Source organism: Plectropomus leopardus, chromosome 12, assembly GCF_026936395.1.
Source record: "Plectropomus leopardus strain MGB_pleo_1.0 chromosome 12, ASM2693639v1, whole genome shotgun sequence".
Classification (NCBI taxonomy): Eukaryota; Metazoa; Chordata; class Actinopteri; order Perciformes; family Serranidae; genus Plectropomus; species Plectropomus leopardus.
The window spans coordinates 29,061,734-29,088,801 of NC_142187.1; the positions used below are offsets into that span (position 1 = coordinate 29,061,734).

The window sequence follows — 27,068 nt, forward strand, 5'->3', positions numbered from 1 at the left end:
GTCTGGTCTTATTGTGTTATATGCAAGTATATAGTTAAAATTGAATAATATAATTATCTGACTCTGCACCCACATTCTCTTTATTTTTTGCAGTTGGACTCTAACTGTATAATAAACTTTAATAATTAGGACAACATTTCATAATTGTAGAGGTTTTGACAGAGAAACCTTGTGTAGGAATATGAGTAAAAATAACAAGTATATATATATATATATATGTATATATATGAGTAAAAATAACAAGAAAAATAATTAAAATTTTATTATGATGCATTGACCCCTGACAAGACACTTAAGTAAAATGCAGATTTGGAAAAGTACTTAACATTAAATGATTCTGAAGTATATTTTTAATATCTATGATAATTATAAATATAGATTGATTTTATATGACAGATAATATTCAGTTGAATGAAGTGCAGTTATACATACATGTCATTGTGAGTTACACAATCATTTCATTATTTCATATTAAAATAGCCTTATTGTTCAAGTCCATTATTAAACAGTAAGCCATTATTGTTCATCATACGCTGAATAAATCATTAGAAAGTAGAAATTTTACTTCTTTTTTTCAGTATCTAAGGGTCGGCTGTTATTGTATGAATATTACTAAATAGATAATACAACAATATTATTAGTAATAGTAGCATAAAAAGCATTATATATTATTGAACAAAAACAATGCATATATTTACAGTATACTTTGCTAACTGAGAAAAAAATGCAAAAGTTAAACACTGAAATTGAATGTTTGTTTTTTCTGAACATTTTGCAACCGTCCCCAGGGCTGAGGTCAGGTGCAACATCTTTCATTCAAATACATATTGTAAAATATATGTCTTATTTAACATTTTTGAATTGTAGGGGTAAAGAGCAGATGTGTAAGTTTAATATATTAAAAAAATGTTTGTTGTCAATAGTCTCTGAATTACTGCGAGAAATGCAAAAAGTGTTGCGACCATCCCCAGTCTACCTTTAATTCGGGTCCCTGTGTTTGGTCTGTGTTTTTCCATCAGAGCTGTGACTTATCCAGACTGTATAACTGGAACAATATGGGTTTTTTTACTCTCTGATTACTCTCAGCCCCACTCACTCAGCGGTGGTGCCCGCGGTGTAGTGACCGAGACGGTCCACCCACCGGAACCGGGGCCCCTACGATCCGTCGCCGCTCGTGCCCGCGCAGTTAAGGGGCGTTTGCGCACTCCCGAGGCACCAGGAAAGATGGCGGCGCTCATGTCTCTCAGTCAGGTAACAACTCCAAACAGCTCAAGAAAAGTCTCATATTTCAATATTGGACATTAACAAGTGGCGGTGACAGTCGTTGTGTGTTCTTAGCACTTTACTGCTTTACAAACGGTGGAGATAATTAGTCAGCGGAACCGTGTTAGCAACCTTTCGTTGTCAACTAAGTTTACATGTTAGCTAGGGTGAGTAAGGATAGCAAAGTTCCTGTATTAATGGAAGAGGAAGCTAACGTTACTGTTGCATTAAAGTTAACGTCAGGACCGAGGATGGTAATGATGAAAATATAAAAAAAAACGTTGTTAAAATTAGTGGCTAAAACTAAAGAAAAACAGCCCTTCTGTTCGTTAGCTAACGTTAGCCGCCAAAGCTGTGTTTTTCTAACGTTACTTTCAACGTTACCTCCCTCAAAGTAGCTACAACCGGCTAATGTTATAGCTAATTTCTAGCTTACTAACGATTTAATTTAATGTATATGCTAGTTGACACTCTTATTTGTAACTTGGCTGGTTTTATTTTTTTATTGTTAATTTTTTATAGTATTACATTTCATATTTCACATGCTACATTGTACAGACATGCATTTCATCTTAAAACATTGACCAATTATCATTTTCACATCATATTTAAAACATCATAAAGCATAAAAGGTCAAAGAGAAAATGGTTAAATTACATGGTGGTATTTTGTTTTGTTTATATTGATCATAATTCGAATTTAACACTACTGTATAGACATACATGTCATCTTAAAACATTGAAAAATTACCATTTTAACATCATATTTGACACAACATCAATCATAAAAAGGACATAAAACTAAAACCAATACAGTTAACATTAACTTGTACGAGGAAGATTAAAACCACAATATTATTTGTTTTTATGATTAGGTATAATTTTTCCGATTTTTTTGGAGCAGTCTTAATACCTTTGATGTTTGTTAACATTGTAGTTTAGAAACATAGTCAAAGAGATATTGTAGTTTAACACAAAACAGACAAATATTTGCAATATTCGTAAGCACTCACGCTTTATGGATGTGATATTTGTGAACAAGGCAGACAAGTTTGAGTGCATTGTTAGTAGATGGTGAGCCTGTATTACAATTTAGAAACAAGACCATGTCTTCCAATATTGGTGTCAATAGATCAACATAGAAACCTTAATCCAAATTTTCTTCGGAGTGAGAACATTCGTAGAATAATTAAGAGATTTATTCAATTTCTGTTCCAAAGAACAAGTTGGAGAAATGTGTTTAATTTTATGGTGTTATGTTTCTCTCCTGTCTGCCTCTCCAGTTATCAAATGGAAACCCAGCTTATGAGAGCTATTACAGACAGGTAAGGCTGCCGCTGTGATTTCCACTCCAGCTCTTCAAATGTTCATTCAACTGAATATTGTCTGTCATATAAAGTCCGTTGATAAATACAGTTGTGTCTGCTTTATCCACTTGCTATTGATTCTTTGTAGCTGGATCCAGTGGGCACAGGCAAAATATCAGCCGGAGATGCAGCTCAGTTCCTTAAGAAGTCAGGACTGTCAGATAGTACTTTGGGGAAGGTGGGTCACAAATTCAAATATATGTACACACAAAAACACACTCTTATAATCAGTCATTAGTTTAAAAAGCATCTTAAAGTTTTGTTTTTTTCCTTGTCATTTTTTTCCCTTAGATTTGGGATTTGGCAGATTCTGAAAGAAAAGGCTATTTGGACAGACGGGTAACACGACATTTCCTGTAAATTTGCTGCAATTTGTGTTGCTGATCTGTGCATAAATTACCAGACCTGACTTGCCATCTTCCTCTTTCGTAGGGTTTCTTCATTGCTCTGAGACTTGTGGCCTCCGCACAGTGTGGAAATGATATCAGTCTTCACAACCTCAACCAAAACTTAGCTGCACCCAAATTTGTAAGTAATGAAATGACTCTCCTCACAATGGCAGTGTCTAATGATGTGGTGGGGAACACAATAGGCCAGAGGTGTCCATACTTTTTTAAATGGAGGATAATGCAAAAATATGTAGGGACCAGTTGCTTCTAGCATTAAATGGTTTATAAGAATAAGAAATACTTCACCACAGTTGCTCTGATGCTAAGCTTAGAGAATTATAGAAAGTAGAAAGAAATACTAGCACAAACAAGGTAAAAAAAGTAAAATATAAATACAGTAATAAAAAAATCAGCACTTGCATGTGAATATTTAAAAACTATAAATATGTATAATGTACTGAGTGTGTAAAGTGTGTAAAAATATAAAACTGTGTCTTGTGCTACAATACAATGTATAAAACTAGTATGTAAAGTAAGAAAAATGAAATAAGTGTTTGATGCTACAATGTTCAACAGACATTAACATAAGTAAGAAGAACAATAAGAATATCCACAATATGTGTAGCATGTTAGATATAACCCACAATGAAGAGTTAAAAGAATATTGCACATTTGAATAATTGCACAGATGATTCCTGTAGATGAATTATTGCTCTAATTATTGTAGTTAAATAAACAGACTTCCACTGCTCTTGAAAGCAACAGTCCTGCTGCTGTTGGGTAACAGTTTATTTGTTTGTTTACGGGTGTCTGCATATGAAAACATATTAGATCCGCCTGCATAGTTCCGACTCGGTGCATGTTTACCAACTGTGTGACAGTGTGGCCATCACGAGGTGAAGGGAAAAAATGCACAGCAAACTTACGTGATTAACCAGTATTGTGTGGAGGGCCACATATAGCATATTTTGAAACTGTATTAAAAGGCATTGAATTGATTCATCTAAAAATAAGACCTTAATTCGCATTAAAATGTATTAAATTGATCTTTCAAAAAATCTTTAAAAAACTAAGACACAGGAAGTGGGATATTATGAGTATTTGTTTCTGACTTAGCAATGTAAAATTTCAAAATATTAAATAATTGTTTTATTTTTTAAATTCTCAAATGCCTCTCGCATTAATGTCACACAGATCAGGATAGAAGAAGAACGTTTTAAAACATCTTTCAACATAAAATAGATTTTAACTTTACCAAAGGTCATGCTTTATGTTGCAATAAACACTTGGGTAAAATTGTGTCTGTTCCTGTTTTTTATCTTCAATCTTAGATGTTGTAAAATTAGTTTACAAAATAAAATTCTGAGTGACTTTAAAATGTCTTTAAAAGTCTTCTTCTTCTTATTATTATTATTATTATTATTATTATTATTATTATTATTATTATTATTATTATTATTATTGTTGTTATTATCATTATTATTGTTTTAGTTTTCAAAAGTAACATATATAAGCAAACTAACTGGACATAGATGCAGCCATGTTAGCCTTTACATTTAAGTAAAAGGAAAGAATGGCTACAAGTAACAAAATGTTCGTGCAGCAAGGACTCAATCAATACTTAGTTAACAATGGGAAATGATATGTCCAAAAAATGTCTTGAATCTAACTTGCCTTAAGCTGTGGGAATCCTGTTGTAAGTCGAGCTGAGGGCTGTGTAACATCTGTCCTTGGGCCATGTTTGGCCCCCCGGGACAGATTTTGGTGATGCCTGAACTAGGCAATGAAACATTACTTCTGTTGCTCATATGAGCAATTAATGGACACTGAATGCTTTGAAAAGGGGTAATGTCTGATGAAATTGCACCTCCAACTGTATTTTCCCTGAGTTTTTACTGTGTTTGCCTTCTCTGCTTGTTGTATTATATCCTCACTTTATTTCTTACAGAGAGACACAAACAGCCCATTATTAACCGTTTCAACGACAGGGTCTGACTCACACTGGGCGATCAGGGTGAGTTGATACCATTTGTCAAGAATAATTTTAAAAGAAAAAAGAATAAAAGCGAGCTTGTCCCCCTAAATTTCATTTTTATTTCTATCCCAGCCGGATGAAAAAGGGAAGTTTGAGGGCATTTTTGAGAGCCTGTCCCCTGTGAATGGTCTCCTCGCCGGCGATAAAGTCAAGCCAGTTTTGATCAACTCCAAGCTACCTCTGGATGCATTAGGAAAGGTGATATTACACGTTGGAATGATATAATAAATGACAATCCTCTGTCACATTGCAGTGGTAACAACTGAGAGCAGCTAAAACGTGTTTATTTTGGCATTTACATTACGTTTCTGTAGATTTGGGACCTAAGTGATGTGGACAAAGATGGACATTTGGACAAAGATGAATTCACAGTGGTAAGCTGCTGCCTTTTGTTTACTTTAAGTTTCACTGTTACTCAAGAATCAGAATCCAGTTTATTGACACGTAGGCATTGGTGAAGGAAGTATTACGACACTTGACGTTAGTAAAATGACTAAAACTTAACTGTGACACTCTTTCAGTAAAATGACTAAAACCACACTGTGAAAGCACTCTGATACAAGTTACTCCGTTACCCACAAGTACTGCATTAACAATAGTACTTAAGTAAAAGTGAAGTAAAATTTAAAATAAAAGCAAGTATTGCAAAATTTAAGGAACATAAATGTAGAATAAGATTACAATAAATATATGAAAAGATAACTCTTAAAAATGTGTACAGTATATCATAATTGAAATAAAAGAGCTTTGCAGTTTTTAGAAGTGGTAGTTCCTGCATGAATGTGCAAACTATACTCTAAGAAATGAGCAGAGGCTCATGTTACAAGGACATAAAGAATCTGCACTATACAGATAACGTCCCAAGAACTGTGTTAATATGACATATACAGATGTGAAGACGTTGATGTAATGTTTGTGCATATGTGGTGGGTTCGGGGTTAAAAATAAGCACTAGCCTGCAGCTCAATGCTGGTAAAATATGCAAGCGGCTGCTAGATTTGCTTCACTCACCAGCCAAAAACACCATGATAATCTATTAAGCGTCTTGTAGATTTTGGAATCCACTAACCACGGTAGCAGGTGGACAAAATTTTTATTTCCAACCCTGGGGGGTCGATGTCAGTCGGGGTCCTGGGCTTTGTTGATAACTCTAGCTGCAGTTGGGAAGAGGCGTAATGTTGTAATGTAATTTTGTATTTTGGTCCTGATGGACTGTAGCCTCCAAATTAATGTGATTTCCCATTTTCCAGGCCATGCATCTTGTGTATCGTGCCATGGAGAAGGAGCCTGTCCCAACCACCTTACCTGCCTCCCTCATCCCCCCGTCTAAAAGGAAGAAGAGTGCAGGTGGGCTGCCGGGGGCTGTGGCTGTGCTGCCAGCTCTGTCCGGGCTCACGGCCGGCCCGGCTGCTCTTAAAGATTCCCTGCGAAGCACTCCTCCTCTGAGCAGCGCTGCTCCTCTCATCCCCAGTACTGTCAGCCTCTCCCCAAAACACTCCTTTAAATCCAGCTCACCGGTATGTTGCCTGTCTATGTTTCTTTTAAGGTGTAGAGAAGTAGTGACCTTGTTTTTTTTATTAAGATCCTCATTCGCTTTTGCACTGCAGCAACTATTCTTCCTGTGGTCTACACAGTGACATGGTGACAATACAAAAATAAACATTCACACTACACAACATAATATCTTATTTAATTCAGTGAAATTTTAGTCCCTCTTAATCAAACTCAGATTAAATTCTGTTTAAATAAATAAACTTGGCTATACCAAACCAAGATTAATTTTAATGATGCAACAGAGCTCTGATGGATTTTAAATCTGGATTGACTAATTTTAGACCTTGTTGTACTAAACTCTGATTAGAGCTAATTTTATATGAGATTAATTCTTGTTGGTGCAACCAAGCCCAAATGTAGTCTCTAATCTCTAATCTCTAGTCTCTAGTCTCTCATCTCTCTAATGTTGGGATGTGATTTTTTTAATGAGGCTAATTAATTTTAAGTAAGATGAAAGACGCAAGAAAAATTTAGTCCTCTTGAAAAAATCAACACGTTTAGTTTCCTTGCTTCTCCCTCAGTGAGTGTCACAAGGGCAGAGACTTGAAACCAGCATTTCATTTATCGATTCTTTTCTGTTGCTAATGGCTGGACTTGTTTTGCCACATTGTTTTGCACATATGCACAGGCCAGTATCTCTCCGCCTTGTGCTACCTGCAGGGACTTTTCAGCCGTGACTTTAAGAGAAACAGGTTTCCATGAAAGGGAAGAGAAGCAAGGCTCTGTTCACACTTGTACCACGATTGCCTGACATGACCGTCATCACACTTGTTGTGATGTTCCCTTTTTTCCTGCTCTGCCACACCTCGTTCCTGTTCTTTTCTCCCTGCCAGTATAAAGGCAGGTTTTACTGTTTAACTCAACACAAGGCAAAATGTGAGTGTTCATGCCAGATTTCTTAGTGCAGTTTTCTTACACATGTACTATCACTGGCAGTAATTCATTATTGTATATCACAACAGAAATCAAGTACTTAACCCTTTGAAATCTGAGCAAATTGGCTTGATTCATTTTAAAAACAGGGAAAAGGGCAATGAGCAACTTGAGGAACAGAAACCCCAAAAAATGCTGATAAAGTAAAAATTCTCAATATATATATATATATATATTTGTTATGATAATTTAATTTTTTTGGACATTTTTCCGTTTTTTCTTTAAAACTGACATTTTTCAAAGCTACGTATTTCTTGCAATGTGTAGAAAAGTTATTGCTAAGTTATTTCAGTGTTTTGTTGTTTTCAAAAGTAAGCAAACCACTTTGATCAGATTTTGAAGTTTTAAATACTTGGGATGCGTATGGTAGAAAAATGAACATAAAATTCATGGCCAGTAGCTCTTGTGGATAATCCTGCAGTCAGCAGGTCAGTGGCACGCTCCCTCAAAACTTGTAACATCTGTTGCATCGTGTTGTGTGAACAAACTGCAAACTTCAGAGTGTCCTTTTATTGTGACCAGCTCAAGGCACACCTGTGCAGTAACAATGCTGTATAATCAGCATCTTGATATGTCACACCTGTCAGGTGGAGGGGACTGTCTTGGAAAAGGAGAAGTGCTCATTTTAACAAATTTGTAACCAAACTTTGAGAGAAATATATTTATTTAGTGCATGAAAAAGATCTTAGATCTTTAAATTAAATCTTTGAAAAATGCAAGCAAAAACAGGAGAGCTGCGATTAAATTTTTGTTCTGGGTATAAGTCAGTGACAAATCATCTTGATATTTGTGGTAAACAGTAGATAAAAACATTAATTTTAGGACTGCTGTGTTTGGCTTGTTGGTACTTAAAGATTTTCCTCATTTGTCCAGTTCATTTTTAATTTAAACCAGAATGAAAGTAGTATAATTAATTAAAACCTGTTAATTTATAAAAAAACTGCACCAATTGCTTATCTAAAATCACATAAATGTTTTATGTTTTGTTCATAGCAGCCAGCGGTGAACTGGGTGGTGCCTGTGGCTGACAGGGAGCGATATGATGAGGTCTTCAGGAAAACAGACAGCGACAACGACGGCCTTGTTAATGGAACTGAGGTCATAGAGATTTTCATGCAGTCCACTCTCTCCCAGACAATGCTGGCACAGATATGGTGAGACCACAGCTCGGCTCAGATCATATTTATTTGCAGAGGTTTTCCTCATTACCTCCACAACAACACACACTGAATCACCCACCACTGGTATCACTGGGTTTAACTCTATAGCTCCATCTGGTGAACAGTTTAGATCATCACGTTTTCCAGAAGAGCGGTGCAGCATAAGAAGGGAAAAATGATGGCAGATGCTATTAGCACCCAGGTGTGTGTTGCCTACAGTGCTATTTGCATCCGGGGTTGAATAGCTAATGTGGCAGTTTTCACCTGGGTGCATAATATATTCCTGGGCATCCTAACAATGTTAAAATATGACGCTGAGATGAACGGGTCTATGAAATCAGCAACTTAATACATCCTTAAAACTGAAAAGGATAAGTCATCTAAGTCTAAAAAAAAAATGCCAACATTATGTGTGTTGTGTTGTGTTCAGAGTGCTTTATTGGCATGTTAGCTCAAAAAATAATGTTACCAAAGTATCAAAACACAACTCTCTCTCTTTCTCTCAAACTCAGACCTAACTCCAGTTAAACGGAAAAACTAGGAAAGTTTTGATCAAATATAAATCAAGATTATGTCACTGCTCTGCCTATTTCTCAGCTAACATATATTTAGAAACACGGCATACAGTTTTGTACACAGTGACAACGGAGGCTGAAAATCTGAGCTCAGACAGTCAAACTAAGCAGCGCTGATCAAATATAAACCAAGATACTGTGTTGCCTATTTCTCACCCCAAATGTTTTCAGAAACATGTTTTAACTTGCAGTTTGACTGTAATACGAGCTCAGTCGTTACCTACAAGTCAGTAACAAACAAGTCCACATTACATCACCTACCAGCCGGAGCATTTATTGGTGCAGTGTTGCACAGTGCATTCTGGTTGTTGTAGGTTTCCTGCCTCTTGAGCTAAAGTGAATGTCACAGTCCCTTTTCTTTGCTTTCTCTGGTCATGCAGCACCAATTTCAAAAGTATGTGCGTCTTTCTACTGCAGAGACAGACCAGCTATATGAAAAGTCCATCTGTCCAGTAGTAAAATGCTTTTAAATACTGCATCACCTGGCTGTCAGGAAATACATATGAGTTTAAAAAATTTACCATTTAAATCTAGCCCTAACTGTGATCTCTCAGTCCTGATCCTGACCGCTTTTGACCTTAACATGTCAACATGACAAGAAGCCCGCTAGCCAGTCACAGCATGCAGTGGATCCAATATATCGCTCCGTATGGATTGTCGTAAATAGCTAAATAGCTGCAGCGTGACTATCCTCACCCAGGTGCAAATAGACACTCTGAAAAAGTTGTTAAGGTGGTGGAATATATTGACATGCCATAGGACGTTATTATCAGTGGACGTTTTGTAATATTTCTCAGAAAGAATCTTTCTTTGAGTGAAGTGTCTCCTCGTCTCTGCAGGGGACTCGCTGACACTAAACAGACCGGCAAGCTGACCCGGGAGCAGTTCTCTTTGGCCATGTACCTGATCCAGCAGAAGGTCACTAAAGGCGTGGACCCTCCCTCCACTCTCACTCCAGACATGATCCCTCCATCAGAAAGGACTGCAGCTTCAGCGGCGGGCCCTGTGAGTCCTGACTTTAGCCCACTGCAATCACTGTTTTGACTTTCAAATGCTCTATTTATTGAACAAATCCTCCAAAGCCATTTTTTTCTTGCATCTTTACCTCAAGAATCTGTTTTCCTGCTACTATATTCATTTTAAATGGTAAGTTCTGCTTTCTGGCTTTTCATCCTTGCCTTGCAAAACTGTTTTTTTATGCTTTTGCTTTTTTGCGCTCTCTTCTTTCCTTTCTAACAGAGCTATTTGGGGCTTATGTCAGCTGTGAGACCTGATCTTGCTGCACTATCTTATATGCGCAGAGTGAGTAGTTGAGCTTTGTGTCACAAGGTGGCGCTTTTGTTCTGTGCTATCCCCTATCGAAGTCTGAAGCATGAGGTGCAAACAGGACGTTGCTCTTTTTGTATGTATAGGTTTCAGCAAAAACAAACAAAAGCAAACATTGACTTTATTAGATCTTGTTTATACACTTAAGTATATGTCATGCTTTGCATTTTCTCCATATATGTCTTTCCCAAACATCAACTGAGCTGCAGGCAAACACTGCCACCTGCTGCAGATTCATCATCAGTGGCCTGTCACAGCAGCCAATCTCAACTAACGTCCTGCTACAATATAGTTACTTTACCCTTTGAAACCTGGATCGACATCAGTTTTCTCGGGCAGCTTGCAGACACCTTTCATGAGCTATTTGAATGTTTAAAACCTGAGCACATTGGTTTCGAAAAAATGGGAGGAAAAAGCAATGACCACCTTGGCAAGAAATGTCCCACAAATTGAAAGGAATTAGTATGGCTTCAGAAAGCATGTTTTTACATTTTTTTGGTGGTGATTTTTTTTAAAGAAAACCACAGGTTTGAAAGGCACGTTTTCTTTAAAAACTGGGCAGTTTTTATAGAAATCTGGAAAAAATAAACACATTTTTGTTTGTTTGATTGTTTTTGTTTTTGAGAAAATGGGTTTGAAATGCATGCTTTCTTTAAAAATGGCCAAAATTACACCTCTAATCATAGCCAGAAACTGTAAAAACAGAAATTATTGTTGGATTTTCAAATTTCTTATATTGCTTGAACACATCATTGGGGACGCTGAAATTATGATTGAATATACTTTGAATCTTTGGAAAAATGCAGCGAGAATGGGACAAAAATAATATTTTTGGGTCCTTGAAAAGTCATGGAAAAGTTTTGAAATTTTGTACATGAAAATGTGTGGGAATCCTGAATTAAGGGGAGCAATGGCATATATTTTACTGATGCTTTCGAGTGCTCATAAAAAGGAGAGGACACTGATTGGTCAAAGATATAATGTGTTAAACACTTCTATATTAATCACTGTAGAGTGTTTTGTATTCTGCTGCATGTGTGCATTTCTCCTCATTCATGTATTGTCTTGAACACTTGCCTCCTCCCATGCATTGCAAGGTGTTTGTATTTCCTTCCTGTGTCTTTGTTTTGTTAGAGGTACCAGCGGGGAGCTCCTCTCCCCCCCCGCACGCCATTTATGTCCCCTCTGCTCTCTTTTCCTTTTTGTGCCTTTGTCCCCATTTCAACGTTATCCCTCTTGTCCCCTTTTTTTGGTGTCAGTGTCCCAGTCCAACCTGCTGTTGTCACACTTGTCATCCCTGTTCTCACCTTCTGTCACCCTCACTTCATCCATTGCGCTTTCTTACCCAGCTCTCTCCCCTCTCTCACTCGTCCGTCTCCGTCTCTCGCCTCAGGACAGCGCCAGCTCCACGGGGTCGGCCGAGCTGACAGGCATCAAAGAGCTGGATGACCTCAGCCAGGAAATAGCTCAGCTGCAGAGGTGAGCCCATGAGTAGCAGGAGGAGAGCTTTGTTTCTCTTCCTCTGAGAAAAGGAGAGAGGTGTTAGTGAAGTGATTTTCAGTTTCAATGCTCATTTAAACTCTTAGACATATTTTCTGTTAAATAATGTTTAAGCATTATTTAACAAAGTGCTCTTATTAGATTGCATTTACTCCAAGAGAGACTTAGCCAAGAAAGCAGCATCAACATGAAGTCTTGCTTCACGCCAGTTAGAGCATATTCTACACTCTTCATTAACACGTGAAATCAAATTATTTGTATATAGCCAGAGGTAATATTCAGATTATTGTCATGCTAACATCTTTGCTAGGTTATTTTGCATTCTTTGAAAGTTTAAATTTAAGTAAATATAACAGTTTCAAGATTTCAAGATCTGGAGTACATGTGGACATTTCAAATCATTAAGGTACACTATAATAACAATAACAGTCAGAATAAGAACAAAGATAAACTTTATTTATATAGTACCTATCATACAAGGAATGCAGCACAAAGTTCTTTACATAATGTAATGTATTTGACGAAGGCTGCATCCCAGATTTTCTTTCTCTCTCTGGCTCCATGTAAAAGCAGCATAAACAGACAACTGAACCGTTTTTGTGCCCATGCATGCTCAAGTTTACCACCTCAGGACAGTTTATATTTGATCAAGTAAAGTGACCATCAAGCTAAGTATATCTTTGCTTTGTTAGGAAGTTATAACATTCTGTTACTTACCTTGCTCATCTTCCGTGTTGTCCATTTATAGAGAGAAATTCATTTTGGAGCAAGAGATCAGGGAAAAGGAGGAAGCCATCAGGCAGCAAAATAGTGAAGTTCAGGTAAGGCTGAGCCAAAACGATTTCCAAGTCCTCTGCTGAAGGTTAAAATTTCAGTTCAGAGTTGATAAAGATGATACTTGCTCGCTGTACCCTGCAAACACCTGTGCTTGTGTGTGTGGCTGGCGGACCCTCAGGACATGCAGAATGGATTGGACCGGGAGAGCAGCAGCCTGCAGGACCTGGAGTCACAGAAGCAGGATGCCCAGGAACGACTGGAGGAGATGGACCAGCAGCGCTCCAAGCTGGAGGGAATGCTCAACGACGTCAAGCAGAAGTGCCAGGAAGAGTCCCAGATGGTTGCATTTTTTTCTTGCATTCTCCAGAGAATAAGTTTTAAAATATTGCTCCTTTTGATCTGATCTCATTAGTAGGGATGTTCCGATCAAGTTTTATTGATTTCAATGTATTGATTTTGATTTTGAGTCACGATCAAATATGTGTATTTACCTGGATAATACAGCTGCACAATGCACACTTCAAGTGCTTTAAAGTTATTAGAAATCAATCCAGTGTATATGCCTGATAGTTAAATAGCTCTGCAGTGCAATACAATGAAAAAATGTCTGCATCCAAACAGCTCTTTGAAGTTGTTTTTTTTATGTTTATAAAATAACAAAGTAAACAAACTAAAAGTATTTTTATGGCTCTTATTACAATTCCACTTAGTGCAGCATTTGTTTACTTTCCACCAAATAACTAAACAAAATAAAATATGTCTTCAGAAATTGCTCTCAAATCCACTTAGTGGTCCATTATAATGAAAGTGCAGAGCACAATAAATGAGTAATATAAATAAAATTGCACTTCAAAGTAGTAGTGTTTTAGTTAAACTTTAACATTTTTGGTCACAACAAATAAAAATCAGTCACAGTTGCACTTATTAAAGCATTATAGTAAATCTAGTTCATGTAAAATGAACAACAAAAAAATTAAATTCCACTTAAAGTGGTGTAACAGCTTAAGTTAAACATGAAAAAAGTCTCTACTTATTGGAGTAGCAGCATGACAATAAAACCTGAATATCTGCCACAAATCGTACTCTCCGTCTACATCACCTGTGTGTCTGCTGTAGTAAGCAAAGGATCGGGCATGGTGCACGCTCAAAATAGAGTGCGAAAAAATGTGTTGATCGGGCCCTATACTGATCCTTCCAATCCGATCAGGACATTCCTACAAATGTTCAGTTATTTAATAGTTACACAACTGATGAGGCTACTATTATATCACTGATGTCCTTTTTTTCTGCTTTTCACCCTCCAGATCTCGTCACTGCAGAGCCAGATCCGCTCTCAGGAGACAGACCTCCGCAGCCAGGAGGACGAACTGAGCCGCACAAAGGTGGACCTGAGCCGGCTGCAGGATGAAGAGGCAATGCTCGAGCAGAGCCTGCTCTCTGGTCGGGTCCAGCTGGACAGCATCAATAAGTCGCTCAAAACTACACAGGAAGAGATTAACCAGGTGAGTGCAGACGGAGTAACTCCAGGTTACACAAGAATGTTCTGCCACTTCTGCCCAGTAAGCTCCCCGATCAGCTCTGTATGGTGTGGCATGAAGATTGGCTGTGAAATTAAAGGGTTTTTGAGTTGAAGAAACAAATGAAGCTCTGGATGTCCAATCATAACACTGACTCCCTCTTGGTGATAGAAGGGTTTGTATGTTTATGCACTATCTGTGGAATTTCAACTTGTATTGTGTTTTGTGTTGCTGGTGGTATTTATAACACAGCTTTTACTTTTGGAAACATTAGTCTTACTTTTACTTTCATGACCTTTGTGCTAAAGTATGTACCATGCTCTGAGGCACACCTATTTGAAGCGCACTGGAGTGAAACAGTTTGTTTTGGGAAATTTTGGCAACTATTAAACCACTTTTACTTCAGCTTTCAAAAGCCTTTTTCATTTAAAAAAGTGAGTAAACTTGATTGATTTCTTTCAAAAAGGGGAAGAAGTCAACAAGCAATTTATGAGAAGAAATTACCCCAAAATTTGCAAGAAGTTAGTGAAATATATGAGAATGTTACCTAAACATAAGCATAAAAAGGAAGTAAAAAAGTAAAGTAAGTAAAAAAAAAAGACAAGAAATAACCTGAAAAAAGTGCTTAAAATGTAATAATTCTGTAACATTATTTTAAATATATAATTTCAAAACAATTAAATATATATTTTTCAGCATTTTTCCTAGTTTCTTTAACAGTTAGAGTTACAATTTTTTTACAATTTACAGGATTTTTCTTGCAAAGTTGCCCTTTTTTTCCATGTTTTCAAAAGGAATCAAACTAATTCGCTCAACGATCAATAAACTTGTGAAAGTTTTAGGAAAGTCATGGAATTTTGTTTTGTGTAGTGAAATTTTTGTAGTAATCACCCCTGAATAATCTTTCATGTAATGTAACATGATACAAAATTTATTTTATAAAGCTGTTGATGTCACGCAGCAACGTTTGTTTACCATTACGTACGTTTCTCCGTTTTCTTCCCACATCCCATCTCTCCCTTCATGTAAACCCACTAGCTGAAATTCTGTTTGAATCTGATATGTTTGAAAAATGCCAGCAAGTGGGGCAAGAAAAAAAATGACCATGGGTCCTTGAAAAGTCATGGAAAAGAGTTTAAATTTTGTTCATGAAATTGTGTGGAAACCTTGATTTTATGAAGTCTGATGTGGATTAAACAGTCTTTCATGTGTTTTTTAGGCTCGCAGTAAGCTGGCGCTCATCCAGGACAGCCAAAAGGAGGTGACCAAGACCATTGAGCAGTACAACAGCGCTTTGAGCGACATCAACGGAGGAAACTTCAGCAACCTGCCGGACTTAAATGAAGGTTTCACTGAGAAGGAGAACGGAGGTTTCAGAAGTGCGGTGAGGAGATCGTGAATATATCCTACTTTTCACCACAAGAATTCAGCCCAGAAACTTCATTCACCTTTCCTCGTAATGAGGACCACTTTTCATGTCACCAACACAAAGTGTGCGTGTTTCATGACAACGCAGATGTCAAGAGGAATGCAAACACATCTTATGGCATATATTACCATGTTTTTTAGCCGTGATGTTTTCAGGTTGTCCATCTGTACATGTTCATACATACATACATACATCAACACGTTTTATGGAGAGAATTTCTTCAAATTTGGCACAAATTCTCATGCATTCTCATTCATCTCTATTAACTCAAGAACATCCTGAGAGAATTTCCTCATGTTTTGCCAAAACGTCCACTTTGAGTCACTGATGAACTGATTAGGGTTTGATGGTCAAAGGTCAAGGTCACTGTGACCCCGCCCATCACATTTTTGTCAACACATTGACCAAAGTATACCTTGAAGGAATTTTTTTTTAATTGATTAGAATTTAGTGGTCAAAAAATAAAGTGATGACATTTTATACCTAGAGGGTCAAAGGTCAACTTTATTTTGACATCATAAAGTTCTGCAAAAATACTTTTCACAAAAAAAAAAAGATCTTTCAACATTTTTATGTGTTTTTATCCTTCTGTTCCTGCATTATAAAGCAGGAACAGAAGGGGAGACATTTGGTCAGATACTGAATAGATGTGTGTGAAGCATCCATGTTTTCACAGACATGGATGTAACCTGTGTGTGCAACTGGTTCGCTGAGGCGCGCAACTGCAATGCGGTCATTTATATATATATAGATTCATATATGAGTGTGTAGTCTTGTAATGTGTAGACTTGACTATTGAAACATGTGTTAATCAGGTTTCTTTTCTGGATTTGTTCATCAGGATGACTCATTCAAGTCTAAGATAGCCATGTTCAACAACAGCAGTGTTAAGGAGCCTCCGGCAGATCCCTTCCAGTCTGAGGACCCCTTCAAGTCCGACCTCTTCCAAGGTCTGAACACCTTCCTCTGTTTTGTTATTTTTTGTAATTGTTATTCCCTGCTCCGCCAGCTGGTAACCTGCACTAATTTAAGGCCCCTATGAAAAGGCATTTCCACTCAATATGTACCACCTGAAATGGACCTGTATTAGGTGTCACATTGTACAGTTTTAATGGAGTGGAAGTGGAAATATTTGTTGTGTGTTGGAGTCTGTTGCAATTCTGGCTGTGGAAAACATCAAAGAAAGCTCTGATTATTTCTTCGCAGAGACTGAAGATGATTGAAGTCTATAGCCAGCAACAGTTGCTCATTTCTTACTGTCTTTTTTGTTTTTCTAGATCCATTTGGAGGAGATCCTTTCAAAGAAAGCGATCCTTTCAAAGGCACCTCATCTGAAGATTTTTTTAAGAGAACAGACAAGTCAAACCTGTTTGGATCGTCAGACCCCTTCGGAAAGAAACCCACACCACCAGCCAAGGTATCAAACACCACCTTCTTTTTAACACTCATGTTTATTGGATGTGGGCGTTTTGTTTTCAACGTGAATGAGAAAACCAATGCTCTTTTGTCAAAAGTTCAAAATGATATTTCCTTTTTCATTGCTGTAGTTGTCAGTGCCAATAAAAACAAGCTCTGACGTGTCTTCCCTTTTGTTAATAACTGAGAAAGCAAACCAGAACATCAAAGAGAGATTTCTAGTGGTTATGCTGACGGTGTCATTGTACATGTATTTTAATTGAGATCTTTTGAAAAACTTACTTACTGTGCTTGTTCTTTGCCTCTTTGTTTTTCTCAGCCAAGTGCACTCAGCAGTGGTGACCCTTTTACATCAAACAGTCAGAAACAAGGTATGTTGCTGCTCTCAAGCATCACGGGATGTCAAAACATGGAGAGATTTTACTTTTTCTCTGTTATAAATGTAAAGATTAACCAGTGATGGAGGAGGTATTTAGATCCCTTACTTAGGTAAGCCTACTAATATCACACCATGAAAGTACTCTGTTATAAGTAAAAGAACTGCACTGAAAATGTGACACAAGTAAAATAAAGTATAATCAGGAAAATGTGCTTTAAGTATTCAAGTATGGGGCGTCCTCTAACTCACCTGCTAGAGTGTGCGCCCCCGCCGAGGCCTTTGCATTCCATCGATTTCAGCCTGTGGCCCTTTGCTGCGTGTCATTCCTCCTCTCTCTCCCCCACATTTCCTGTCATTCTACAGCTATCCTATCAATAAAGGGAAAAATCCCCAAAAAATAATCTTTAAAAAAAAAAAAGAAAGTATTACAAGTAAAAGAACCCAATGCAGACAAATAAAAAACACCCCAATAATTCAAAAATTGATAGATAGAAGTTAAATTACATAATGACTTAAATGTTCATCAGAAATAGTTGCCAGTTAATTATTTGTCAGTCGGTTAATTGATCTACTAAGTGTTTCAGCATTTCCTATTTTTGGAGCTGGACTGTTTAAATGCGCTGTAGGAAAATACATTCCTAAAAAATTGCATTTACTTGCCTCTGCAGCAGCTGCTCCTCTTATCCATTGATCTTGACAAACAAAGCAAAAGCAGAAACAGGATACATAGAAGGAAATACAACAACAGAAAGCCAAACAGATCTGTTGAACAGCAGAGAGATGAAACAAGGGTAGAGTAAGGATAAAATTCAAACAGGAGGGAAAATAATGCAAGACACAGGATACAACATGCCATTATAAAATAATACAAACAAATAAACAGAAAACAACAAAAGTAATAAAAAGCAATGAAACCACAAATAAAGGGACATAAAATAAATAAAACGTAAATAAAATAGGTAAAATAATTTAAAAGGGTCACGTACAAAAAAACAACAACCAAAAAATAGGAAAGTTTGCTATATATAAAAGCCGGTTTTCCGTGTAGATTTCCCAGAATGTGACTCTATTAAATGACATCCAAATGTGAAGAAAAAAAAACACTCTCTAGTTGTGAAACAGGTCTCAAAGAGTCATTCTTTGCCACTCTGGGTGACGTGTTACATTTAGCTTTTATTTTTGAGGGCATCAGGGGCAAACAATTTTTACTCACTGTGGCTTCAATTTTTCCTGTGGTTTAGGGCTATTTTTAGTCGAGTACCTACGCATTTAACTACTGGCCAACTAAAAATACTCCCCCTACCCTGGAAAAACAGGAGGCTTGCAGGAGCCAAACATAACAGAAACTTTTTGACTGCTGGTCCTGCTCTACTAGAATACACTGCCACTCCTTTAACCAGTTCTCTACTGCCTCTGTCCCGTCTTTATATCTGCTGCTATTGGACTGCTCTGCCTCATTCGCCACGGAAGTTGTTTTAAGTTAGTGGCTACCTCTGGTCGATGCTCTGCCGTGCTACACACCTTCAGAAGAACACAGAGGCAACTGTAGACCTGAGCTGAGTTACTGTGCGTAAAAGAAAACACTGCGCACTTCCACATGAATGGGGTCTCTTGTGGTTGCGCACTCACAACAAACATATTCTATTACAATGTTTTGTTTTTTCACTGTAACCATCTGCAGTTTGCTGTTTTTTTCATTAAGCGGCGTACCGCTGAGCTTCAAAACAACCCGGGCACAGTTCTGGTTAACAGTACGCCAACTGACGCCTTTAATTAACCGATCTGATGCATACGTCAGGTTTAACAAAAACCTCTGCTTTCCAGGGTTTTTTTTTTTCTTTACACGGAATGTCATGGAAAATTAAACGGTCATGCCACATTCCCCTCTCTGAAAATAGCATGAAGGCCCTTTCAGAATAAGCAAGATGCAGAGATGATTTTTGAACGTGTGGTTTGAGGCTTAACTTCATTATAGTTTCTGTTTTTTTCCATAAATGTATTCAAATGTTCCAAATGCATTTCAATGTACTCTTGTCACAGATGCATTTGGGATAGCCGACCCCTTCGGAAGTAACTCTTTTGGAAGCAAAGGGGGTGGATTTGCCGACTTTAGTCAGATGTCAAAGGTAAGCTCTGGAGACTCTCGGAGTTATGAATCAGTTGCACCATAAAGCATCATTTTCCACTGGAGCTGTAGAAAGTTGTGTCGTTAATTTTACTCTCATCATGAGTGATTTTCTAGTTTTCCTGCCAATTTATCACATTTACGAAGTCTGTCTGGTACAAAGCCAGAGGCTTTCGATGTTGGCTGACATTTCTGTTGGAGTCGTCATTTTGTGTGATAGTTGAAAGAATTTTTTTTTGTCTTCTCCCTTGTGTGTGTATAGAAGTCAGACAACCCCGTCCTCCCATCAAAGAAAAATGTGCCTAACCGGCCTGCACCTCCCTATGGTAAGCCCTGTGTGTGTGTGTGTGTGTGTGTGTGTGTGTGTGTGTGTGTGTGTGTGTGTGTGTGTGTGTGTGTGTGTGTGTGCGTGTGTGTGTGTGTGTGTGTGTGTGGGTGTGTGTGTGTGTGTGCGCGCTTGAACATGACTGTGCTTGTAGCTTAACTTGACATTAATGGTCCAGTGATGTTCATAATTAGAATGTAATAGTTGGGTTTAACCAGTTGAAATCAATACAGTTTTTCATGCCAATGCTGTCAGCGCTACATTGTAAGAACTTTCATTTGCCACTTAGAGCTGCGTGACATCAGCTTTCATTTCATTTTAATTGTTGCAACTGAAAGTCATTTTTGCGATGCTCATTATGATTGACTGTTGTCCTACTAAAAAGGTATTTTGTGCCCTGATGGTATGCGGAAAAAAACTACTTCCCTGTTAAGCTGAGGGTGCAGAGAAAGCAGTTAGTTCTTTTGAACTGTTTGTAAACAGGAAAGCTGTTGGTAGAGGGTATGGTAGTGCTATGTCTTCACAGAGCAACGTGACCTTGTTAGTGGTATCAAGACAGTTTAAAGGCAGTGTTAAGTTAAAGTTGTGAACAGTGTGATGAGATTAAGAGCTACTTCTATTGCTTTTAGATGCAGGTTTTAGCTTGTTTTTTTCACATGCATGTTAAGTCACACGCTACCCACAGGCCATGCCCAACACATGGCCTTCCGCTGTGACCTTGCACTTAGTCCTTTAGCAGAAGCCACAGCGTGAGAAAGTTGGTGTTCCCCTTTGTGTTACCACACAGAGACGGGTAGAGATGAGTGGCCAGGGTTAGCCAGGGAGCCAGCCCCAGAGATGTGCCTCATACGCGATGAGGAAGTAAGAAGCCCACATGTAGTTTGGTTATTTAAAGCTGAAATTGCTGTTGTTGTTTTTTTTCTTTATTAGTTAGTGGAGCTTTTATTTGCACCAGATGCAGCTGGAGCACAAAGTTTGAGCGATGAATCATTGTGGCCACTTCATAACACCATGCTTGTAGGAAACGTGTTCAAAGCTTACAGTAGACAAGGGCGTGTCCGCCTTTTAAAATTTTATGTTCCAAAAAAGCGATGCTGTGCTTGTTCAAGCTTCAATGCATCACTGAGCGTTACTCAAAAAATGCGGTTAACACCTTTTTTTGAACCAATTTCTCTCCCCCCGGGGTGACTACTCTGTGTGCCATGAGCTTAAAGCTGATGGCTTCCTGTGAAAATTCAGCAGCACAATATTACACACAAGTCTTTAAAGTGTGAGCTTATTTTCCCAGGGGGGGCTACCTGTTGTTAACTTCTGAAATGAAGGCACTAACGTTTGTTGTCTTTATGTGGCTTTCATATCTTCTTTGAATGTCTTCCTTCTCCAGGAGGTTTTCTCAGTTTGACTGCATCAGAGCCGTTCCCGAGCGTTCGCTCCACAGCAGACAGTAGAGACGCTTTTGTCACAACACACTCGAGTAAAGCATCCAAAGACTGCCCTGTGGGTTTCGCAGATTTTGGCTCCGTACGTTTAGTCCGATGGGTCAAGTATCTTTGGCTGCATGAGCTGCTGATGTCACTCTTCAGATCGTAGAGCTGCAGGCTCAGAAGGGTCAGCTCTCTGTCACGTGCCCTCATTTCTGTTAACTGCCTCACAAGCGATCGCAGGACCGTCGTACACACTGGCTGTTGACTAACAACTGACAGAAAACCTGAGAGCTTTTTTGGTGTGGAGGGATATTACATGTTTGCATGACTGAATTGGACAGTCCTCGTATTAGTGTCTATCTCGTCGTGTTTTGCGTCCGTCCACCTGGTAATGGGGCTTTTGCATGCTTGCGTTGTCTTTGGCTTCAATCTTTGGCAGGAAGTCAAGGATTTACACAGTTTTAGTCAGTGAGCCAGTGAACTTGCCCAGTCAGGTAACACTCCAGGAGCATTTTTAAGTCTTGAAGTACAAGCTAAAGGCTTATTCGCTGTCAAAGCATGATATGCCTTGAAGCAGAGCACAACAGAGTAAATCTGCCTCTTTGTCCTTCTCCTTCCGCTTCTTTGCCATCATGTACAACCTAACGACTAAGCGTGCTCTCATGCAGAGAAGATGCATGGCAGGTTTTTGTGTCTGGTTTACAATTTGACATGACATGAATTTATGTTATCCCTCATGCCAGCATGACAGTTGTGAAAGGGATTTGTTGGGGGTTTTTTTATCGAGCTCTGTATTGTAATTTTTGTTTTTCTGCCAGGATCTGAATGTGTCAAGGTAAGATTGTATACAAGGGTGTGGTGGTCAATCCTTTGCATGTGAAAAACCTCTCCACACTGCATAATCTGAGTACAATGATTCTTGAGCACGATTATTTTAAATTTCACATTGATCCAAGCACTGAATGTTTACAGGAAATATGTGACCAGTAACTCATTTATCACTAGCCCTTTTTACACAGAGTTCGCGTTATAGCGCTGCTACGAAGTCCCCTCTTTGCCCCTCCTTTGCATTTTTACACAGAACCAAACAATGACAGCTCCAGTGTGTGAATTTAAATAGCATGCCGCCATCACAGAACCAGAAGTAACACAACAGCAACGACCACATATATGTGTCAGCAGCATTTTATAAGCAATAACAATGGCATAACATAATCATTTACCGTCTCTGTTACACGGCAGCTGATCTCATCCTCTGCTGGGAGTTTAAGGAGCTCCCAAATCTCATTGTTTTCCCAATTTGCGGACATTTCCGGCCACTGTTAATCTTTAAGTTAGCCGCTAACTGACACTAACTGCTTTTGAAATCCTCCAGCTATTGGTCACACTTATAACTAGGGCTGGAAAAACAAAACCAGTCATCTAATATTCATATTTAACAGCCAAATATAATTCAGCTGACCCAATTCTGAGTCGGGTACAGCCCTACACACATAACACGTCATCAATACGTTACACCCATCCTGCACATGAGCCCATCCTGCCAGCTGGCCAGTTTATTCAGCGATGTTTTCACCAATGTTATCACCTCCACTGCCAGTTTAAAGGCGAGACAATTCCCCTCCCCCAACACCACCACCAATTCCAAGATTGAACCTTTTATACAGAACACCGATGCGACATAATGGTGTAATATTCCCGCCTTTAACAGGCGGTGTACAAGGGGCTACTGTGTATTGTGTAGTTTAGTTTTGCTTTCTTGGCTTTTTTTTGTGACGTCCAAGTGAATATTTGTATTTTTGCAGTCATTTTTCTCTTACCTCTATAAATTAAATCACAGCAGTTATCTTTCAATTTTCTGCCTAATTAGAAACATTTGATTTTAAATTTGCATCCACCGTTCGTTTTTACATCTTGCTTTCACCCAGAGACTTCTCTCTTTTCGTGTTGACATTTCAGCGCTTCTTCGCATTTTTTATCCACTTCTAATGTTTGTTTCTCTGTTCTAGTTTGGAAGTGAGAGCCAGCAGCTGGAGTGGGTCAAGCGGGAGAGCGAGCGTGAGGAGCAGGAGAGGCTGAGGAGGCTGCGGCTCCAGGAGCAGCAGGACCTGGAGCTGGCCATCGCTCTCAGCAGGGCCGACATGCCCAGCGCCTGACCAGGCATGCCTCACCACACCACATCTTTTCGTCCTCTTCCTTCTGCCTTACAGTCTTCTGTCCGCAGGCTCATGACAACAGCACCGACACTGGCCCGACATGACTAGCAGCCCCTGTTACCAATTTGTGTAAGAGACCAGTGTTTCTCCAGCCATGACTGGACTCATGTCAAAACAACTCCACATTTAGCAAACCAGTTCCGGTTCATTGCCCCCAAACTACACGGCAACTGTAATCAAGGACAATACAGAGCCACTTTATTTAAACCCGGCTTTATCCTCCAAGAACGTAGCGATTTAACGCAACCAGAAACCGGCAGGGACCTCCACCGCAACCATCTAGCTCCATATGTTATTACTGCTAATCACCCTGCCTTATCAGAACGCCTTTCTGTTGCAAGAAAAATGACCTTTTAATAATATTTTACTGTTTTATTTATATGCAAAAGCAATCTGTGGTGTATGAAGTACTTGTAAAATGCACTGTATAAACTCTTTTATATCACCTTTAATTAGTCCAAAAAAATTGTCGGGAAAGTCTAACTGCATATGCTAACAACTCCGTTGGCCGATGAGTTTGTCCCCCCTTTTCTTTTTTTCTATTTTTTTTAATGTCTTCATGTACTGTAAATATTATTAGATGACGATTTTATGTACAAGCCTCGGAACAGTCCGTATTTTTCTTAAAAAAAGGCTTGTTTTAAAGGACTGGAGCTTAGTGATCCAATCAGTCTTTTGCATAATTTAGGTTTTCATTTAAATGTTACAAGTGTTTTTTGCCATCTATGCCTGGATAAGGAATATTTATGGCCTTAAAGAACAAGGAATGAAGGCATTTTTTTAATATAATCAAACCCTCGACCAGGATCTATATGTCAAAGCAGAAATATGACATTTGGGAATCCCTGATGAACAATTTAGTCTGAATATCGCTTTGGTTAAATATTATTTAGCCCCGTATCATCGGTTGCCTCTTGCTTTTACAATAATTAAAGGGATAGTTCTGATTATTTTTCAGTAGGGTTGTATGGGGTAATTATCCTTACTCAGTATATTACTTAACGTAGATGTCAGTCTGCACACTCCCAGTTTGGAGAAGCAGGTCCGACACAGAAGCCAAGCAATGAAGTGCTGTGGATGGAGTCCAACAAGAAAACATATTTTAGCCATCTAAAAACATTTATATCAATAAATTCTATGCTTTATTGAGTATTTTCACTACTTTATTTTACCGTCAGATAGCCCGTTACGACGGAGAGTTCCCAGCCACCAAACTCCATTGAGAAAAACACTAATTTTAGCTTGCTGAAAATGGGAGCAGCTGGCCTACCACTGCTTCGATCAGTTAGTTAGTTTGTGTTATTGTGTGACTTCAGTGAATCTGAACTAATGGTTTTAAACACTGAAATCGCACAATAGCAAACTAACTGATGGGGGCAGTGGTAGACCAGCAGCTCCTGTGTTTAGCGATGTTAAATCACTGTTTTTCTCAGTAGAATTTGGCTTGAAAGAGAACCATATAACTAAATTAACTTAATTTTCATGGTGAAAATCAATGTCAGATATTAAAGTAAAGCAGTAAAAATACTCTCAATATGGCAAACACTTCAACAGATTTTTTTAATGCATCTTTTGGTGGCTAAAATATGTTTTGTTGCCGGCCCTCATTGGCAGCAGTACATTGCTTAGCCTTTGTGTCAAACCTCAGGCTGCTTCTCCAAAATGTGGGTTGCGCCGATTAACATCTGCTGTTTGTATACACTGTCTATGGATAATTACTTCGTAAAACCCCACTTCAAAACATCTGAACTATCACTTTAAGATGCTAACGATAATCATCAAGGTCTTCCCTTCTTAGGAACAGCCCACCTGCAGCGTTGTTGCATCCTCTTGCTGATGTCAACAGCTTGTGCTCGTCAGATGGTTTGTCATTGGTTGCCTTGTAAACGCCCAGACTACTTGCACTCCCATACAACTAAAAGCCTCTATAAAATAGAAGTAGTGTACATTGTTTATACTGGTGCTGTTACATTTACTTTTATCCTCTTCACACTACCACTGATGCAAAGTGACGTATGCTTTTTCCTCAAATCAACCATCACGTCTTTTTTTTTTTTTTTGTGGATTTCTTTCCGTCTACATTAATGTCTTATGATCTTGTCGGAGGACATCTGTTTAAATTACTTTAAAATAGTGCATCCTTGTAATGTTATTACACTAATCAGGTTTATTCGGCACATAATGTATGCACTGTATATTCCAGAGCGTACTGGACATGTACAGAGTGACAGCGCCTTATTTATCAGCATATCAACATATGTAATATTGCACAGTATGTATGTGATTATGAAAAAATAATCTGTTAAACTGTAATAACTTTTAGTTGAATAAAATTGATTTTTAACATTCCTGAAACAAGGTAAGTCTCACATTTTACATCAGAAGTAAAATCTGAGAGAAGGGAGTCAGTTACACATCACAGCAGGCCATAAATAGTTAAAATACATTTGTCAGAGATTAGTAAAGTCGTTAAATATTGTAGATGGCTTTGAAGAACAGCTCAGCGTTTCACAAATGTTATGATCAAGTCTGTTTTTTGGTCTTAATCTGATGCTTTCATAATGCAGATTTACACTGAAATGAATTTGAGATGGATTGTTTACATCTTGCAGTAATATTGGAACAAAAAAAAAAGTGAAATGAGAGTGATACATTTGCATTTGCCACTGCAGTTATTTTTGACCTGATGCGTGCTTCCTCTTTTTACAAATATAAAAAAATTCTAGTAACATGTTCATCAACTCATCAAAGTCACATTCTGCGTGTACATTTTATTGTTATGGGTGAATTTAAGAACGGCGTGACTTTTGATGAAGGTTGTGCTTACACTTATTGAAGTACTGTTCTTAAATATATGGTTCTAGCAAGTTATTTAAGTTTTTCAAACTGTCATAATGAAAAAGAAAGAAGAGCATCCATCCCAAACCATATATTTAATGAAAAATCTTTAATATTTACTTTATGAAAATACCATTTGACTTTGGGAGATGGGCTCAATGCAACCTTTGATGTGGGGGAAACAAATGCTCACTGACACCATGCAGACAGAAGATGCACGCAGTGGAGATACTTTGAAACTGTAGTGCAGGGTGACTCTGTGTAATTGTAGTATTAAGGCTCTTTGATGTCCTACTATAATTTCTACCCATCAGAAAGGGAGTCTAAGGGCTCCCTGATGAGGGTTTGCTGTGCCCCTCTGTCCAGACGGCTCCCGGCTCACTCTGTAATTATGGAAATGGAGTGTTTGTATTTATAGGCTAAGCCCACAAGCGGCTGCCCTTCTCTGTCTTGCAGCTGCAAAACATCACAGTGGAAATCAAGTGTCCATGATTTAAAATTAAAGCGGGTACACAATGTAT

At 38.3% G+C, this 27,068-nt stretch overlaps 1 protein-coding gene across 6 annotated transcripts; it reads left to right on the top strand.

Annotated features, from left to right (window-relative positions):
* Positions 1 to 1,136: 1,136 nt before the first annotated feature.
* On the top strand, positions 1,137 to 26,360 carry LOC121951790 (epidermal growth factor receptor substrate 15-like 1). Of its 6 annotated transcripts, none has more exons than XM_042498262.2 (24): positions 1,137 to 1,251; positions 2,546 to 2,587; positions 2,718 to 2,807; positions 2,921 to 2,968; positions 3,062 to 3,157; positions 4,967 to 5,032; positions 5,126 to 5,251; positions 5,368 to 5,427; positions 6,304 to 6,570; positions 8,534 to 8,694; positions 10,115 to 10,280; positions 10,515 to 10,577; positions 11,995 to 12,080; positions 12,850 to 12,922; positions 13,057 to 13,218; positions 14,183 to 14,380; positions 15,615 to 15,779; positions 16,666 to 16,774; positions 17,102 to 17,241; positions 17,560 to 17,611; positions 19,660 to 19,745; positions 20,007 to 20,070; positions 21,454 to 21,590; positions 23,503 to 26,360. In XM_042498262.2, exons 1-24 carry the CDS (start codon positions 1,225 to 1,227, stop codon positions 23,647 to 23,649), a joined length of 2,631 nt encoding a protein of 876 aa, XP_042354196.1. In that variant the 5' UTR covers positions 1,137 to 1,224; the 3' UTR covers positions 23,650 to 26,360. The 6 variants fall into 6 exon arrangements, with proteins under 6 accessions (XP_042354196.1, XP_042354199.1, XP_042354197.1 ...); XM_042498265.2 differs by lacking the exon at positions 21,454 to 21,590 and adding an exon at positions 22,312 to 22,328; XM_042498263.2 differs by having other exon boundaries at positions 8,537 to 8,694.
* Positions 26,361 to 27,068: the final 708 nt, after the last annotated feature.

Excerpts from the sequence above, each read along its gene's own strand:
- LOC121951790 (XM_042498262.2), top strand. The coding sequence starts at position 1,225 with ATGGCGGCGCTCATGTCTCTCAGTCAG. Across the intron at positions 2,808-2,920 it reads CAGATAGTACTTTGGGGAAG|ATTTGGGATTTGGCAGATTC; the intron begins GTGGGTCACAAA and ends TTTTTCCCTTAG. Across the intron at positions 16,775-17,101 it reads CAAGTCCGACCTCTTCCAAG|ATCCATTTGGAGGAGATCCT; the intron begins GTCTGAACACCT and ends TTGTTTTTCTAG.